The following is a 17095-nucleotide window of genomic DNA, read 5'->3' as shown; positions in this document are numbered from 1 at the left end:
GAGTGTTCCATCAAATGAGAAGAGTGAGATAAGGGAAGACATCACACGATGTGCGCAAAGTACTTCCTCCCCTTCCCACCCATCCAAAAATCTGGATCAAAACAAGACGCAGCCGAAAGCCGATCGCCTTCATCTAACGGCGTCGTTGTGGGTGCTGGTGTAATCCTGGGCCTTCCCAGCAGTTCATTGAGCCGCTCCAGACTTGCTAGCTGTTTCAAGCTTTGTAAGCAGGATTTGACCATTTGCAGAACCGGTTTGCGTTTCGTGCCCTGCTCTTGCTGTGCCTGGTAGTACCGTCCCTCCTTGGTCAGCGTATAGGATTCAAAGTGAGCGTGGCACCATTCATCCAGTCCCTGCTTCGGCTGCAGCTCCACAGCGGCACCAAAATCCAATGACTCGAAAAATTCTCCCTGCACATCATTTAATGCGTGGATCAGGATTTCGGCCTCCTTCGGGGTACGAGCAACTTGTATGATCATGAAATTTTTATCGGTGAAGAGTTTGATAGCAAGATGCCGCAAGCCGGAGTTATGGCGAATCATCTCGACACTTCCCCTATAGCGGCCTGTGACATCGCGATATTGACGGAAGCGAGATATTGCTAGGAGCACGATATCCGATGATATCCCCAGGGCTTGTGCCGGCTTGTGGAGATGCGTCCAGAAGAACGGTCCCAGGACTTGTCGGTCCTGTTCGGTTGGGTTGACGACCTCAGTGCTCAGAGAGAGAGATCCCAGGCAATCTGCGACTTGGAGGAAGTGAAGCTGGTCCTCCGCGCTCAGGCTGACTGCAATTTCCGCCATATAATCGACGGCGAGGGTGTAGAGGAGGAAGTTTTGTAGCCGTCGCACTTCATCAGGCGAAGACTCGCCTAGGGGCGACTTAAGCTCTCTAGACATTATCGATGATATCGTCTCAAGGATATCTATTCCGCTATGTTCATCAGCCACCGCGCTATAGCTTGGAGGTATGGCGTCGCCTTGGATTGGCGATTGGGAGGCCTCGAATGCCATTTTAGAGGTTTACCGGGTCCGCTCGATGGAAGTGTTTTCGCCGCAATATTTGGTTAGGGAACTTGAATGCGGGAGAGAACAGCAGCACAGAAGAGAGGTATATGTACTTTGATCCTGTTTCCTCCAGACAGACCCACCTTGATGAACCATGGGTCGACAGTGAACGAACCCCACAAGGTAAACCATCTTCTACGGTCAATGCCATAATTGCCGGCCTCAACAGTGGCCGTCATGCAAGATGTTGAGAGACCACGTGGGCCAGCCCCGCTGCGTGGCGTTGTTTAACCCGGTGGCTTCCACGATATGGGTTTTTGGTACCACGGACCGTCCCTCTAGCGTACCACCAACGTCGGTCGCGCTGTGTGTCGGCGGATAAGTCGACGAATCTTGTGCTAGAGAGCAGACAACTTTACTCGTTTCTGAGTAATGTCACGCTCAAAGGGCGATACTGTATCTGCGCTTACCCGGAAGAGGCTTCGATATGGATTGAGGAGGCTTCGTGTAACTTAAACACGAATTCAGTAGTCGTAGATGAGCGACATTAATGAAGTTTGTCATGATGGAGAAAGCCCTCAAGACCAGTAGCATTGAGGAGACGTTTGCTCACAAAGGTGGAAATCAGGAGTCTTGAGAAGCTTTACGAATCATATTCTCCATTGTAAAGTAGCTTTTCTAGGGTTTGCCACGAGTCGGCCACGGCCTCTACCTTGTCTCTGAACGCTATGCTTAGTCGTTGATACTACGCTTGAGCATTATGCCGACCACTTCTCCCAGCCGCCTGTGATAGTAACAGAAGTGGCAATAGAGAAAACAACCCTCTACCCACACCGCTCACACCACCCAATGCACACACAAAAAGATCTATCTATCCATGCCGTCCACGCCTTGATTCTGCGAGCAGCCAGCCGAGAAGTAGTATTGCTCCTCAATCTGACAGAGATTGAAATTCTTCCTCTTGAGCATGCAGGCAGAAGTGACTCCTGGCAAGTCCGACGTTCAGCCGCTTACCAAATGCCGGGGATGAGTCTGTACGGCACAGCCTTGCAGTACTCCTTCCAACCGTCTCCATACTTTGCGGAAAGTCTTGCCTCGTCACGCAGGCAGCGGTGCACCAACAAAATAGTCATGAAGATGGCGTAGGTCCAGGGCAGGAGGTGCGTGAAGCCGCAGGTGGCGCATGCAGCGTAAGACAGCATCAGATCACCAACGTAATTGACATGGCGTGCTATTCCCCACCAACCTGATCACGTGGTCAGTTTTTCGACAGTCCATTGAGCGGATGGAATGCGGCGCAGTTACTTACCAGAGCACAATAGCATGGATTGATTAGTGCGGCCGTCAGTGGTCGTATACTGGACGCGAACGATCTGTGCCTTCTTTCCCCAGATTGTGCAGTCGCCTTCAGTGCGACGGGCGAGATCCTTCTGATTGTTCACGGAGCGGAAGAGAACGTAGCCTGCGCACCCAGTGAGGAGCAGGACTGCTGCGTTGAGCATGGACAGCTCCACAGGATGACGTGCAAGGTACTGGACCTGGAGAGTGTAGATAGTGGGAAGCCAGGCTGCAGAACCCCAAGCAAGATTGAAACCAAAATGGTCGAGCACGATGTCGATGGTCCAGAGGTACCTTCCAGATGATCAGCGAAGGTTTTGTAAAAGCAGAGTTGGAATTACTTACCAGCTCTCATGGAAGAAGAAATCCACTACATAGAAGGTTTGCAGTATGTCAACGATGAGCATTGACTTCGTTACGTAGCCGAAGGTACGATACTGATACATAGTGTAAGATATGTCACTAAGGTTGAGGTTAGTAAGTCCCCATCAGAAAGAAAGCTTCCCAAGGATTACGAACACGAAGGGCAGGCTCAGGCATCCAAGACGGGGGAGAACGTGACTTACATGAGCGTCCAGGCAATGATTCCTGGCCGGCCGTTATGGAAGAGCTTCCAGTCCCAGTCCTGGCCGAAGCGTGGGTTCAACTCAACGCCCATAAAGAAGTCATACCAGAAATTTCCTGATACAGCGGGTTAGCATTCTGCATGTCATCGGAATTGGATATTGCTCCTACCGAGGTGAACATTGTCGTTCGGGTGCGAGGACGCCAATCGAGCCTTCAGGTATGCAACAGTAGCCAGAATGAAGCCGTAGACGTTGAGAATGGTGACCAATCCTCCCCAATGATTGACCAAAACGGTCGGGTCGATCACATCGAAGTAGATTCCCGCAATGAAACCAGTGGTAGTGATAAGCCATGCCAGGAATCCATTAGTGTGATAATCCAAGACATGCCCCGCAGGAGTCGGGCGTCCTTTTGATCGACCCGGAAGGTAGGCGTATAACGTTCCTTGAAAGACGAGCCATAGGCCATATCCGAGGATTTCCTGCTTGCTCGGAACGGCAACATACTCGATGAAGAAAGGCACGGGGCCCATCTCGAGCATGGTGCCTATGGCCCTAGAAAGCGAGCTGTCGAAGTATTCAAGCGCGATCCAAGTCATGTGGATCAGGAAAGGGCACGTGATGATTACCATCACGCATCCTACACTCAGGACCCACGAGGAGCGAGTGTTGCGACTCCATGGCAGACGTATCATGTCGCTCTTGGAATCGCCCTCGCCTTGCACGCCCGAATCAGCCAAATCCGAGCCTTCTTTGCCCATTGCGGCCACCTCGCGGTGCCGAAGCGCAGTAAGAACTGAAGCCTCCATGGAAGACATCTTTGCTGCGTGATGGTCGAGGGGATTGGTGTCGTTATTAAGGAATGTAGAAGCAGTGGGGCCCCAGGTGTGGGTGTCGGAAATGGTGAGGTCTGGGTCGCCTCCACCAAACGGAAAGACTGCGTGACGTATTCGAAACACGGGGAGAGAGCGTCTTCACCACGGCACAGGGAGCGGTGGTGGAAAAAGCACGAGAGTTTGTCTGTTTACCGAGATGTGGCTGCACTGAAAAGGAGCGGCGTCCGCACAGAGCTCCGACTGCCCCAGCGCGCCGAGGAAACTGCCCCCGTACGCACATTCCGACTTCGGTAAAGAGCTGTGGTGCTAAGCATGTGCTACAGCTGAAACGGCAAGGCACAAGCAAGATTACAGCGAATTCCGGGGTGTCTGTAAGGTACAGCGATGAGGTCTCAACAAAATAACCGAAAGAGGCGTTTGAACTGAGATCTGGGTCGTCATCGACTTGACGCTAGTTGCTCCAGCCGCATCTTGGCAGGAAGGGCGGTCACGAGCTGCAGGTGCTCGTCCAGGGTCCGAGGGTCAGTTGTTAGCCGTTCAACTCGCCTTCTACGACTCCACGGATGATACGAGTAGAGGAGGATTTTGTTTCCATTTCAAGCCATAGTTTGTTGCCAGTTGGAAGGGCTGTGAGATGAGATTGACTTGTTGTGTGAGTGGGCAGCACCATTGATACAGCCACAAAATCCTGCAAGGATTCTGGCGAAGATGCGATTTCCATACCTTCGGTAAGATGGGGTTTTCGTCCCCGGCGTATCCCCGTCTCGCTGCCGCTGCAATCACGTAAGCGATCTTGCCGGCCCGAGCTCCCGAAAACTTTCTGAGCGTGAGCCTCAAGATCACGTGCTTGATACAGGATGCACATAATTTTCACCTCTGCCTAGAGAGTCGGATTGTACTGCGCGGCAAAGCTGTCTAGATTCTCAATCTACGGAGGCTTTCGCGTTTACTTCCGCCCGGGCTGGCTGGGGTTCTCCACTATGTCTGTGTCGTCTAGAAGCGGATCACCGCCAGGTCCTGAAAGTGATCTGGATGCTTCAGATTCCAGTTCTCACGTCAAAGTCTCTTACGATGGGTCGAGGAAGCGCAGAAGATTGTCTCCATCTTTAGAGAATCATGTCCATCCGCAGTCATCGCTACCCACTTCAAGTCTTTCCCGTATAAGAGCCAAGAAGACTGGTCTGCTGCTTAAGGACTCTGGCGAGCCCGATTCGGTTCAAGCGGCGGTACAGGGCAAGAGCAGTACGAGTTTTGCGACCTTGGGCGTGCATCCATGGCTTGTAGCCTCCCTTTCGGCCCTCAGGATCAAGCATCCTACGGGAATACAAAAGGCTGCCATCCCTCAGATTATGCAGGGCAGAGACTGTATCGGTGGCAGCCGTACGGGGTCCGGAAAGACTGTAGCATTCGCAGTCCCGATCCTGCAGGCATGGGCTGAAGATCCGAGGGGCATCTTTGCTGTGATCCTGACGCCAACAAGGTAAGATGCATAGAGCTCCATCTACCTTGCGTGCTGACCGGAGCCTCAGGGAACTCGCTTTGCAGATTCATGAACAGTTTAAAGCAATCTCAGCACCGCAGTCGTTGAAGTCTATACTCATCACAGGGGGCGGAGACATGCGCGCTCAGGCTATTGCCCTTTCACAGCGTCCTCACGTGGTCATCGCCACCCCCGGCCGGCTGGCTGATCACATCAACACCTCAGGCGAGGATACGATATGTGGCCTTCGTCGGACTCGCTTCGTAGTACTGGACGAAGCCGATCGACTCCTTGCACCGAGCGAGAAGGGCAGTATGTTGCCAGACCTCGATACCTGCTTCTCGGTCCTTCCGCCCAGGACAGAACGCCAAACCTGTCTCTTCACAGCAACAATGACGGATCAAGTCCTCGCATTGAAAGACCAACCCACTCCACCTGGGCGACCTCCAGTTTTCGTTTGCGAAGTCGACACCGAAGTCCTAGCTATACCTCCGACCCTGCAGCAAAAGTACCTCCAGGCGCCTGTCACGCAGCGAGAATCCTTCCTGCACGTCCTCCTGCTAACACCAGCCAACCTCTCCAAATCCATCATCATCTTCTGCAACCGTACGAGCACCGCCACGCTCCTCGAGTACATGCTCCGACTGCTCGAACACAGAGTCACAGCGCTACACTCCAAGCTCCCCCAGCGGGACCGAATAGCCAACCTCGCCCGTTTCCGCGCCAAGGCAGCACGCATACTCGTCGCCACAGACGTCGCGGCCCGAGGTCTCGATATCCCGGAGGTAGAGCTAGTGATCAACTACGACGTCCCACGTGACCCGGACGACTACATTCACCGGGTTGGCCGAACGGCGCGAGCAGGCAGGAAGGGCGAGAGCGTCACCTTTGTTGGGCAGAGGGATGTTGAGCTGGTGTTGGCGATTGAGGAACGCGTGGGGAAGAAGATGGCGGAGTATGAGGAGCCGGACGTCAACCTTGAGACTAGGGTTATCAGAGATGGGCTGAAGGTTGTAGGCGAGAAGAAGAGGGAGGCGCTGCTGCAGATCGAGGAGGGGAGGGATGTTGTTGGAAATAGGAAGAAGGGCATGGTCAAGAGGGCGAAGCGTTGATGCTGCGAATCTATGGTAGCTGAGAGGCAATTGAAATTGTACTATTCTATGTTCAATGGTCGAACGGAGAGGGCCCTGTGATGACCAAGCATGTTAGACGAACGGCATCACGAAGCGGAAGCCCGTTAAGATCATCAAATCTACTGTAACAAATCCCACCCTCAGAGCTTGCAGCATCCCTTTGTCCTCCTATCGTACTCTCGTGGCTAAGCCATGCTGTCGTGATGCTTCGGCGTCTTTCCGAACAAGGCGCCACTCAAACGAGCTCCCAGTCCTCGTCTTCTCCGCTGCTACAAATTCATATTTTAGTATGGCAGCGGCAGGACCAGGGGAAAAGCTAGGGGTCGTCACTTACTTCGCCGGCAAGACTCCCTGGTCTCGCGACCCTCCCGTCATCTCCTCAACGCGCCAGCCAAAGCCCGTCTGATACGTGCCTAGTCGCCATCAGCGACCAGCATCAAGCCACTAGGATCGTCGTCCTTTACTCACAAGCACTCAGCAGGACGACTTCGTGGTCCATTTCGACCTCGCGGATGGGGATGCGGAAGACAACGCGCCAACAGTTGCGCTTCCAATCCCACTCCCAGTCCGGTGCGGCCTCCTTCGTGGCCTCTACGCCAAACTGCGAAATCAGTCTGGGTAGAGTGGCGCGCTATCGGTGGATCAGTTGAGTGCGAACAGAGTGACCAAGGGAACACGGACGAGCTTGTCTTCTAGAGTGCTTATGAACTTGGCTTCCTTGCCTATACTGAGGACCCAGTGAGGAGAGAGAATTTGCAGCTCTTTGGCGCGGTCAATGAGGACGGGCATCTTATCGCGGATAAAGACGATCTGTGGATACATGGTTGTTTGTATGACTGATTTTCAATTCGGCACGTTGATGTTGAAACTGGGTTGTGTTGTTGATGCGGAAAGAGGAAGATGAAGATGGATGTTGATAGGAAGACTGGGTGGCGGAAAGGAAGCTGGAGACGCAGTGAATGCAGTCGCTTACCCAGCTTCACCTCGCTCTTTGCACGTCGCTCAGGTCTCTGTCACTTCTTCACAAGCTGTTGCACGTGACCCGACATTGCAAGTGGCCACGTACAATGGCCAGCAATGCATATACTGCCTAGAATGGCTAATAATTGAATTTTTCTGTAGCTTAGTTAGGATATCTTGCGGATGGAGGTTCAAGAGTGATTTACCTGTAATTATACCTCTATTAGCACTGTTTGTCACCTGAGCAACGTTTGCTACTGAACACGTACCTCTGCAGACTTGTCCTGACCGTAACAGCGTGATTGAAATACTAGAGCGCTAGTGTGCTCCTGGGTATCTAACAACCGCCATCTGCTTCTTCGCCCCAAACGCCCTACTGAGCATACAAACACCAAACGCCAAACACATCGCCAGGATTCTGTGAGCTCCTGGAGTTGCCACGTCCCCACCGCCCGCATTGTTATCCTTTCAAGCCCCAAAGCCCCACTCACACCCTTTTCCTCCTCTTCCTCTCCCTCTCCTCCCTCTCCTCCCGCCTCCTCGCGGCACCCGCCTTAAGCTTCTCCTCCAGCTTCACCTCCATAGCCCTCTGATCAACCAAATTCCGAATCTCCTTCTCAATCCTCGCGTTATGCTCAATCGCCTCCTCCCTCCTCCTCATCCGTCGCCTCAGCTCGTCCTTCTGCTCCTGCATCGCTGCACCGAGCCGCCGCTCCAGCTCTTCGGGGCTCCGGATGCCGTGCAAGCGGATGAAGTGCTGTGCGAATTCGTCGTGTGTGGTGGGAATGGAGGAGAAGGGGGAGGGGCCGCCTTCGGGGGAGCCATTGGGATGGGTGAGGAGGAGGCCAGGGAGGGGGGAGCGGTAGATGCGGCGAGGGTCGGTGAGGGGGAGGGGAAGCTCGTGGGCGGGGATTGTAGGGAGGGAGGGAGGGTCGATATCGGCGAGGCGGATGCTGTGGTGATTGACTGGTTGTTCGTTGGTATCGGTTAAGATGACGATGCCGGAGGGCGAGGGAGGTTCGAGCACAAGGTGCATAACAGCATCGTCGAAGACGCTAGTGTCGCGGGTGCCATTGTAGGCGGCGGGTTCCTGAGCTGTTGGCGAGAGAGAGCGCACGCTGTCTGCCATGTCGTCGGCTGGGGTTATTGGGCCCGTAGCCATGTTGCTGGTTGCGCCCGCGGTGCGGTAGTTCGTCGTCGTTACGAAGCCGGCCTGGGCGGCAGTCGCTGTGCTATGAATCCGTGCCGCTTCCCTACTCTTGACAGAAGGAATGCCATATCCGGGTCCTCATCACTCATATGCTAATGGCGTTCACGGCTTCGAATGCTTTGAGAGCTCTCTCGGAGCTCCGAACTTTCTCCGACAAAACATCGTCAGATCAAAAGCTCACTGCACCAACACCACCTGCATTCAACTCAAACACGCTGCAATAGTCTTGACCGCCTCACGACTACGACTCCACCGAGCCGCAGACACCTCAAACAGCTACATCCGCACCCCCCAAGCGCCTCCCGCCAAACCGCCAACCTCACAAAGACCGTCTCCACACCTTCCACACACTCCACGCCTTCTCTACCACACCACCCTCCTCAACAGCATCACCCCCGCCTTCTACCTCTCCGCTCCCTCACCGCTCGTACCCCAGACCGCCTTATCTCCCCTCTTCAGCAATGGCCGACAAACTCCGCGCGCAACAACAGCTCGAAGCGCTCCAGTCCCGCTACGTCGGCACGGGGCACGCCGACACGACAAAGTTCGAATGGACGTCCAACATCGCGCGCGACAGCTACGCGTCCTACGTGGGCCACCCTCCGCTGCTCCAGTACATGGCCATCGGGCTGGGCGAGCCCAGGGAGAAGGTTAGGCTGCAGATGGTCGAGAAGATGGTGCAGCCGGTGGGGAAGCCGCCGGCGGTGGAGGATTGATGGAGCGGGAGGACGAGGAGAACTCCATGGGTTTTACGAGTGGTGTGAAAGACGTTGCTGATGGATGATGGTTGGAACTGAGAGTTTGGTGCAGGGTGCTGGGGAGTGCAAGGCGAGGGTGGAGAGATGGGTATGGGATCGATGATGGGCTTGCTGCGGAAGTGTCCGAGGAACGGATAAAGCTTCATGGCATGGCAGCTGTTCTGCGCAAGACTGCAGGATCATCCAGAATCAGATTTGTTGCTTCAGCAACAACAAGGGGAATCAAACAAGAGTGCAGGGAGCACTACCTGATGGTTCAGAGATCTCTCAGAGGATCGTCCCTCTATCAAGGGTAGCAAATGCTATCAGAGAAATTCTCCGCTGTCTATCCACTCGCTCCGTGCTATGCTTACAATACAAGATGCCTCCAAACAGCGGCCTATTCCAGCGCTTCCCGCCCACTCACCAACATGTACTGCTCTCGTCTCCTCATCCCCAACCGCCCCTAATCACTCTCGCTCCCACTCCCCTGTCCATCATCCCCATCCTCCCTGACAACATCATCCCCCGCCAAAAACGCAAACTCCGCCCTCTGCAGAATCGCCCTCAACTCTTGGTTCCTCGGATCCACCAGCTCCCCCGGCTTCAGCTTCGCCTTATTCCGTATCCTGGGGTCACACCCCGCGTCTAGCAGAATCTCCACGACCGCGTGTCCCTCGGCCCACTCCTCTTGACTCAGGCCGTTGACGAAGCGCACGGCTTTGTGGAGCGGCGTGTCGCGCTCCAGCCGGTCCAGCTCGTCGATCTCCAGTCCTTCTTGGTCGAGCAGGATGTCCAGCACGTCGTAGGAGCCGGTTGAGGCGGCGAGGTGGAGGACGCCGTTGCCGATGCCGTCGCGGGCAGTGTTGAGGGTGCTGGCGATGTGGGCGGTCGGGTTTTTGGAGGCTTTGGAGAGGGCGGTGAGGACTTCGGAGAGCAGATCGGTGTTGTTGCGGCGGCAGGCTTCGAGGATCAGTTCTTGAGGGGAGGCGCCCTTGATGGATTGTTAGTGTGGCTGTTTGGCGGACGCTTGCGAAGCGAGTAGTACCTCGTCGGCCATCTAGGGCGGTTGCTTGGGGCTTCGGAGCCCGGCAAGAGTACGTGGTGGTACGTGGGGTGCTTAGGGGCGCTTCGAAAGTGCGGTAGTGGTGTGGTTTGTAGATCTGAGGCAGTGGAGGGATTTGAAGGACTTGCTGTCCACAATAATTCGTAAGCAACTCCTACGTGTGTGGAGGAGAAATCTGGCAAGAAAGTGAGTTGTCTCTAAATAAAGCTGGCGCGCGTCTCAAGCGGCTGTGACAAGGTGACAAGGCGGCTGAAAGCGCCCGCTCCCGGTTTCTCGGCCCGCTACATTGCGCCGGTAGTTATCGATAAGGCTTGTGTGTGTGGAATCCTGCAAGTTGCGCGAAGCAAGTCAAAAGTTCATATGGGACTCATACCGATTAGAGCGGTGCAAAGCTAGCAAGATGTTGCTCTGTATGTCTCCTTCTCTTAATCCTCCGCTTCGTCCCCTTCTCCACGGCATCTATGACGCGAGAATCCCCAGTTGGCCAGTAGTCACCCTCCTCTGGACATCTAGCTAACGAGTACGCCTACCTACAGTCTGCCCAGCATGCAGCAACATGCTCACCGTCGCCCGGCTGCCTCACAACGACGTCTCCCCGCACCTCTCCGACAAGAACGCCTTCGAATGCCGAACCTGCCCCTATCAATACGTGCTCGACAAGCGGTACTACGAGCGCAAGACCATGAAGCGGAAGGAGGTCGAGGATGTCATGGGCGGGGCGGATACGTGGAAGAATGCTGACAAGACCGAGGGTGAGTTTGTGTTTGTTGGGCCTGGGCGAGGAGGAGCTCTGACGAAGCAGAGAAGGGAATAAGGAAGAGCGCTGATACAGTACAGTGCAATGCCCGAACGAGAAGTGCGAGGGAAGTGAGGCGTACTTCTATCAGCTGCAGATTCGAAGCGCGGATGAGCCTATGACTTCGTTCTTTAGGGTAGGTCGAGGGGCGGCGAGCTGGAATGACTGAGCTGACGATGGTAGTGTACGACGTGTGCAAAGCAGTGGAGAGAGTAGAGGAACGAGGGGATTTATGCATTTGCCGGGGGCGCATGTGTGGGCATTTTTGCACGGCCATAAAGATACCCGGTGTTCAGGTTTGATAGAAGAAGAAAAGTATTCAGACATTGCGTTTCCTTCTTGACCTCTTGTTTGCTCCTCGTGACTGCAGCCCTGTCGTCAGTGCCGTGCTCATGATACTCATCAAGGCCTCCGCGGCGGCTCTAGTGGCATGGTACTAGATACGGAACACGCTGTGAGCCCTGTTCAAGGCATTTTAATACCAAGCCACATCCAACCTCGCGATCCAAACAGTGGGGCTGACGTGTGCCAGTTGACTGGAGCGAGGTTTAAACTAAGCCGTGTGCTAGCGGTGACTTCTCAAGGTTCAATCGAGCTAGACGGAGGATTCAGGGACGGTCCCTTTCGCTAGCCTTGAGGCCTTCCTCGACCATCCTCATAACGAGCTGTGGGCTCAGGATGTCTTTACGGAACTGCTCCTGCTGCAGCAACTGAAGTGCCCGCAAGGTTGGGCCTGGATATCTGCGGTACGTAAAGCGCTGTCAGTCATCTCGGCCGGCTGGGATAAGGGAAGTCTGACGATTCCTGACTTACACTAGGTATTTGACATATTTGGGCTCTTTGAAATACTGCAAGTAGTCAAGATAGGCGATGAACTCGGGGTTGTCGAGGAGCTTCTGGGTAGCCAGATGATTTAGATAGTGTGGATTGGCGAGACACTGGACGAACTGCAGCCAAACTCAGTCAGCGACGTTAGTTTTAGCAGCAGGCCTGTTGGCTGAGGTACCTCCAGTTCAAGCTCAAACCGTGAGTAGCCACCGTAATACTCCTCCCTGGGAACTGAGTCCTGCGGCTCGGCCATGGCGGTGTAAAGACAGGGCAAGGTTATGCATGCGGGAACGAACCAATGCTTCGGTGGCGGATTTTGTTGATTTTCGAAGCTCTTGGTAGGCTACGGGTGCAAGAAGGCCGGGCTGAGATGCGGTTGATGGCGGAGCAGCACCGCGGAACGGAAGAGGCGCTGCTGGCGCACGGCGGCTTGGAGATGCTGCAGCAGACCACGCTGGATCCGGGATCCGGCTCCTTCCCCGCAAAACGTCCCTCGGTCGGGGTTTGACCCCTGACAGGTGGACCCCGGCCGTAACGGTGTTGGGCGATAGCGTGAGCCCTAGGCGGGATTCAGAGCGTGCTCGAGCTGGGGTTTTGTCTGCAGCGGGAGGACATGTGACTGGTGATGCCGTTGCCGGAGGAAAGAGGTGCAGAGAGAGTGGTGACACAATGGGCGCAGTGTCGCTGAAACTGGTGCCACGGCGATCTGCCGGCGAGCGTGGGAGATTTGGGGAGATTTTGGCATTTCGATGCGCAGATGCCAGGGCGTTGTTTGGCGTTTGGTGCCAGAGATCAGGCCCTGAACTCGGCGCGCGAGCGACTCTGACAAACATCGATCAGCGGATCTGTCACGCTACCCAAACTGATCGCGCTCTAGACTGCAAATAGGGGCGTTGGATACGAGGATTAACAGCAATCGCCGCGGGCATGTGCTCGTGCTGCAGGCGCGACGTGTGCTGAAATGCGGCCTCAGCCCAGCACGCGAGAGCGCTCTTTCCTTCCCGACCGTGGCCAAATCCCTTCAATCCAAACACCTTCACCTTACCCACCCCACCTATCGCCCGCACCCCAGCTATCACCAGCCTGAATTAGTCGCCAGCGTGCATTAGCATCTCCTCGATATTGCATCCTCAGACGATAGCACAGATTACACTCAGACTAGCCCGGGCTCACCTCCGTACCTCCCTTCATTCCTGGGCTACGGCAACCAAAGGAGGCGTCGCTTAACCGGCGATCCTGACATTGTTGACACGGGATTCTCCCGCGCAGCGTCCACGCCTCTGCCTCTGCCTTTCGCACCAGCTCTGCCAGCGACTGACGTCGGGTCTTTGTTGGCTGTTGTCGCTGGACTTGGTCGAGGAATTGCCAGGATCAGACACCAATAAACAGTCATGGAGCTAGCCCCCCAGCCTGCAATGGCCGGTGAGTTTCCTTGCTGCGCGCGCTTCGCAGCCCTTCCAGGTTTCCCATGCCCAGCCTGTTCCAAACACGTACCTCAATTTCGCGCTCCTCTTTTGCCACTCAGACCCGTCCTGATCTCGAGCGCTATTAGACCGAAGACCCTCCCCTGGTTTGGCGCTCGACCTGCCTTCGAACAACCCTTTCCGCAATCGAGGAGCCGCATCGCCAGCTCTCCCTTCGCCAGCTCTGCCGTCACCGCGAACCGACCCCAACAACCGACCGGTGTCGAGGAATCCATTCCTCGCCGAATTCGAAGGCGAACCGTTTCGAGCAGCACAAATACCGGCTGGCGGCATGTCTGTTGAAGCGGGTAGGACATCGCCAAAGAAGGCGACGGCGGGAGACCAGGCCGCGCAGCTCTTTGTACGTCGGCACAACATCAACCCCTGCAGCTGTCCGATCCCAGATAAGGGTGCGCTGCGTGTGTAACACGGCGTATCGCACAGACTATGCCACACCTCTGCAGATCATCGCATTGTCCCTGAACATCTTCAACAGCGCCCATCATGGACGCGAAATTCAAAGACTTCGTTGCGCTGTTCGCTAACTACCCGAAACCGCAGAATGACATGGCCTTGAACAACAAAGCGCCCGTGACCAACGGTGCAAACGGTACATACTTCGTAAACCGCTGACTGACAACTCTCGAGCTAACAAACGGACCTGCAGGCACGAGCCCCTATCCTGCACCACAACAATCTGGAGCACCGCCCACGCAAGGCCATCGCCCATCCCGATCCACCGAAGAGGAACAGCGGTTGCGCGCCGGACCGCGTGCGCCCTCGAAGCTGAAAGAACTCAACATTTTTGCCAGTCCCGACCGTGGTGAGAACCGAAAACCGAGGCGCAACTCCGAATCTTCAATGGTTGACAAAGGCTCATTGACCACAGAGGAGGAGAAGAGGCGCCTGGAGAAGCGAAAGGAGAAGGATGTGAGGGGCAAAGACCCGAGGCCGCGCGATGGGCGAACCGCCAGACCCAAGAGGGCGCAGGGAGTGGATCTGATTGATAAGTTAGACGTGACTGGCATCTACGGGGCAGGACGTGTGTAGCACCTCTCTCGAGACTGAACGTCTGCTGACCGGCTTTCTAGTCTTCCATCACGACGGACCCTTCGATGCCTGCAACCCGCACCGCAACCGCAGGAAGGACAACCGAGCTCCAATGCAGGCTTTCCCAGCTGGGTCGGCCAACAATGCGCTTGGAGGCTCCGGACCCCTGAAGAAGAACATAGATCTTGACCAGTTCCACGGCCGCGGCACCGAAGGCTTCACCGACTACGCAACCACAAGCGCCGAGCCATACGAACAGAAGAAGCGTCCGTCAGTCGACCGCACAATGTCCTTCAATCCCAAGGACCGAGGCGAAATCATCCACGGGGAAGAAACATACGGACTCGGCACCTCGACCTTCCTCGAAGGCGCACCAGCTTCGCGCACCGCCATGCAGCGCCGCGAGTCCGAGGCAGAAGCACAAGCTTTCCAGAACAACGGTATCACCCGCAAGAAGTCCCTCGCGCAGCGCATCCGCGGCATCTCACAGCCACGTCCCCGCTTCGGCGAACAAGGCTCCATCAGATCACCTGAAGCGCGCTACGAAGTCCGTCCTGTTGGCGCCACCTCTCCAGATACCCCTCAGTTCGCTGCGATCAACGGACGCAGTGGTCCGCAGACTACGGGTGGTAGTATCAAGATGTACGAGAAGAACCCGTTCTTTGATGATTACGATGAGGCATATGAGAAGAAGGGCGCTTCGATCAAGGTTGCTGAAAGTGAGAAAGTGGTGGAGGAACCGAGCAGAGCCGGCGCGTCTATCAGTCCGATGAGAGGTGTACCTCTAGAGCGAAGAGTAACGGTGGACAGTGGGCGTGACGGCGAACAGAAGCAGGGCGTTGGAGGGTTTCTGAGCCGCGTCAAGTCGCTGAAGGGTGGACGGCGGTCGCGGCCGGAGCAGCGACGGGGCTCGTGAGAGTGTCGTCAACACGGTTTATCGGGATGTCGGGAGAGGGAAACAGTACGCAGATCGACGTGTTGGGTACAACGATTCATGAGCGCGCTACGCCTTTCTGTTCACAAGCTTTCACCAAGGGGGAAAGCCAGCTTTAGACTGCAGCTTTTCCACAGGAGTCTCCTTTGTATCATTGTGTTGTTGTATGGCGATTATGGCGCAGATTGGGCAACGGCTGGATACCTGAGCCTGGACTGGCGCGGCAGGGGCGTGGCTTCACGCACCTTTTTACACCTAGCTTAGCTTATACCGTCCCTGAGAAATATCCCACGTAATCGGATTGGCGTGCTGCTATACTGCTACTTTTTTGAACTTGCCTTGGTAGGTGGCTAGACTTAAGGCCACCACAAAAGACCCTCATAATTCTATGCCGAGTCAATGCAGTAGAGAGATATTTGCATTGAAGCCTAACACCCAAGAAGAACTTAAGCCCCTTTGGTTCAACCCGGACCTTTTCAACACATACATGACCTTGACGAATATAAAATGACGGCCTCAGCTGCTCAACCTATCCTAGCATCAACGCTCTATGAAACCTTGACAGCTAAATCGTCGGAGCCGAGCCCAAAGCGCAGACGCGTTGGTACCGGATGCTCTGCCACAGATGACGCGCTGCGCGGGGGGTTTGACTATGGAAATATCAGCTGCGTTAGCGGAGAGAAGGGGACTGGGAAGACTGCTGTAGGTGTCTAAGGAGTTCAACATTCGATGTTTCCCTTGGAGATCGTCCATCTTTCGAGCCGCGTCAGTTTAGTCTCTATGCCAGGCTGAATATTCCGTGTCATCCACGTCCCTTTCGTTCTGCAACATCAAGTTTCGTTTAGGTGGCGAGGACAAATATCTACAGATACAGCTTCCGCGTACAACTCTTCCCATTTCCATCGGCCCGTCTTACTAAATCGCTCAACTGTATCTGATTCTCCCTTCTCGTCAGATCTCTAACAACCTCCTGGCCACCCACCTCGTTGCCAACCCCTTCTCCTCCGCTGCGATCATCGATACAACCGGCACCTTCTCCGTGCTCCGTCTCCACAGCACCTTGATCTCCCATCTCAGATCACAGCGTACTTCCCAAAAAGCTCGCAAGTCAGCCAGTGGCTCTGAGTCTGGCCAATCCTACGATCCTGATGCTGGCAACGCCAGTCGTCCCGGTGATGGAGCCGATGCAATGACTACTGCTATCGACGTGGAAGAAGACGCCGATGAAGAGACAGCCGCAGCTAAGGTGCTCGACCGTGTCAAGATCATGCGTGTCTTTGACTTTGTGGGCGTGATCGAAGCTATAGGTGAGATTAGGGATGAGCTCGAAAGACCACAAGCGGTACCTGCCGAGTCGTCACCTATGCCGAGAGAACCGGGTATGAGACGGACAGTAAGTAAGATTGGAGACAGCGAAGATGAGGACGAGGAGGATATGCTATTTGACAGCGCGGCGGAGGCGCCAGAGCCGGCTCTATCGCCGCACGTAGAGCCTGTCACAGAAACGGTGTCAGAGGCTCCCCCGGAGCGCATCTCATCCGAAGAAAGCGGTCCATCCAACGGAAAAACAGGCATGATCATCATAGACAACATCACCCACGTCCTGTCTCCCCTGATGAAAACCGACTATGTACAAGGTCCGCCCCCCTTCTCCCTAACTCCCATCTTCCTTACTCGCTGCGCTCCAAACC

The 17095-nt window shown here is 55.2% G+C and overlaps 11 protein-coding genes across 11 annotated transcripts in view; 5 read left to right on the top strand and 6 right to left on the bottom strand.

Moving 5' to 3' along the window:
* Positions 1-41: 41 nt before the first annotated feature.
* W97_02609 (uncharacterized protein) lies at positions 42-1013 on the bottom strand (the record flags this gene model as incomplete). Its single annotated transcript, XM_007780509.1, has 1 exon — positions 42-1013. One exon carries the CDS (start codon positions 1011-1013, stop codon positions 42-44), a length of 972 nt encoding a protein of 323 aa, XP_007778699.1.
* Positions 1014-2017: 1004 nt separating this feature from the next.
* Positions 2018-3453, bottom strand: W97_02608 (uncharacterized protein; the record flags this gene model as incomplete). Its single annotated transcript, XM_007780508.1, has 5 exons — positions 2018-2253; positions 2317-2639; positions 2691-2807; positions 2912-3026; positions 3081-3453. The coding sequence occupies 5 exons, from the start codon at positions 3451-3453 to the stop codon at positions 2018-2020; spliced, it is 1164 nt and encodes a 387-aa protein (XP_007778698.1).
* Positions 3454-4727: 1274 nt separating this feature from the next.
* W97_02607 (ATP-dependent RNA helicase DBP8) lies at positions 4728-6339 on the top strand (the record flags this gene model as incomplete). Its single annotated transcript, XM_007780507.1, has 2 exons — positions 4728-5227; positions 5277-6339. The coding sequence occupies 2 exons, from the start codon at positions 4728-4730 to the stop codon at positions 6337-6339; spliced, it is 1563 nt and encodes a 520-aa protein (XP_007778697.1).
* Positions 6340-6690: 351 nt separating this feature from the next.
* On the bottom strand, positions 6691-7182 carry W97_02606 (uncharacterized protein; the record flags this gene model as incomplete). The annotated part of the gene is made up of 3 exons (XM_007780506.1): positions 6691-6773; positions 6829-6991; positions 7042-7182. 3 exons carry the CDS (start codon positions 7180-7182, stop codon positions 6691-6693), a joined length of 387 nt encoding a protein of 128 aa, XP_007778696.1.
* Positions 7183-7807: 625 nt separating this feature from the next.
* Positions 7808-8482, bottom strand: W97_02605 (uncharacterized protein; the record flags this gene model as incomplete). The annotated part of the gene is made up of 1 exon (XM_007780505.1): positions 7808-8482. One exon carries the CDS (start codon positions 8480-8482, stop codon positions 7808-7810), a length of 675 nt encoding a protein of 224 aa, XP_007778695.1.
* Positions 8483-8991: 509 nt separating this feature from the next.
* On the top strand, positions 8992-9246 carry W97_02604 (uncharacterized protein; the record flags this gene model as incomplete). The annotated part of the gene is made up of 1 exon (XM_007780504.1): positions 8992-9246. The coding sequence occupies one exon, from the start codon at positions 8992-8994 to the stop codon at positions 9244-9246; it is 255 nt and encodes an 84-aa protein (XP_007778694.1).
* Positions 9247-9733: 487 nt separating this feature from the next.
* Positions 9734-10327, bottom strand: W97_02603 (uncharacterized protein; the record flags this gene model as incomplete). Its single annotated transcript, XM_007780503.1, has 2 exons — positions 9734-10261; positions 10316-10327. 2 exons carry the CDS (start codon positions 10325-10327, stop codon positions 9734-9736), a joined length of 540 nt encoding a protein of 179 aa, XP_007778693.1.
* Positions 10328-10889: 562 nt separating this feature from the next.
* Positions 10890-11345, top strand: W97_02602 (uncharacterized protein; the record flags this gene model as incomplete). The annotated part of the gene is made up of 3 exons (XM_007780502.1): positions 10890-11085; positions 11171-11265; positions 11313-11345. The coding sequence occupies 3 exons, from the start codon at positions 10890-10892 to the stop codon at positions 11343-11345; spliced, it is 324 nt and encodes a 107-aa protein (XP_007778692.1).
* A 392-nt stretch (positions 11346-11737) lies between these two features.
* Positions 11738-12210, bottom strand: W97_02601 (mediator-RNA polymerase II transcription subunit 31; the record flags this gene model as incomplete). Its single annotated transcript, XM_007780501.1, has 3 exons — positions 11738-11870; positions 11943-12076; positions 12136-12210. 3 exons carry the CDS (start codon positions 12208-12210, stop codon positions 11738-11740), a joined length of 342 nt encoding a protein of 113 aa, XP_007778691.1.
* A 1714-nt stretch (positions 12211-13924) lies between these two features.
* W97_02600 (uncharacterized protein) lies at positions 13925-15386 on the top strand (the record flags this gene model as incomplete). The annotated part of the gene is made up of 3 exons (XM_007780500.1): positions 13925-14030; positions 14088-14462; positions 14512-15386. 3 exons carry the CDS (start codon positions 13925-13927, stop codon positions 15384-15386), a joined length of 1356 nt encoding a protein of 451 aa, XP_007778690.1.
* Positions 15387-16593: 1207 nt separating this feature from the next.
* The window catches only part of W97_02599 (uncharacterized protein), a gene marked incomplete at both ends in the record, with an annotated part of 1112 nt that continues 610 nt past the window's right edge, over positions 16594-17095 (top strand). The window contains one exon of the mRNA XM_007780499.1: positions 16594-17041. Coding sequence (XP_007778689.1) covers positions 16594-17041 — 448 coding nt within the window. The remainder of the gene's footprint in view (positions 17042-17095) is intronic.

This window comes from Coniosporium apollinis, assembly GCF_000281105.1.
Source record: "Coniosporium apollinis CBS 100218 chromosome Unknown supercont1.10, whole genome shotgun sequence".
NCBI classification, from domain to species: Eukaryota; Fungi; Ascomycota; class Dothideomycetes; genus Coniosporium; species Coniosporium apollinis.
This window is presented reverse-complemented; position numbering and strand designations above follow the sequence as displayed.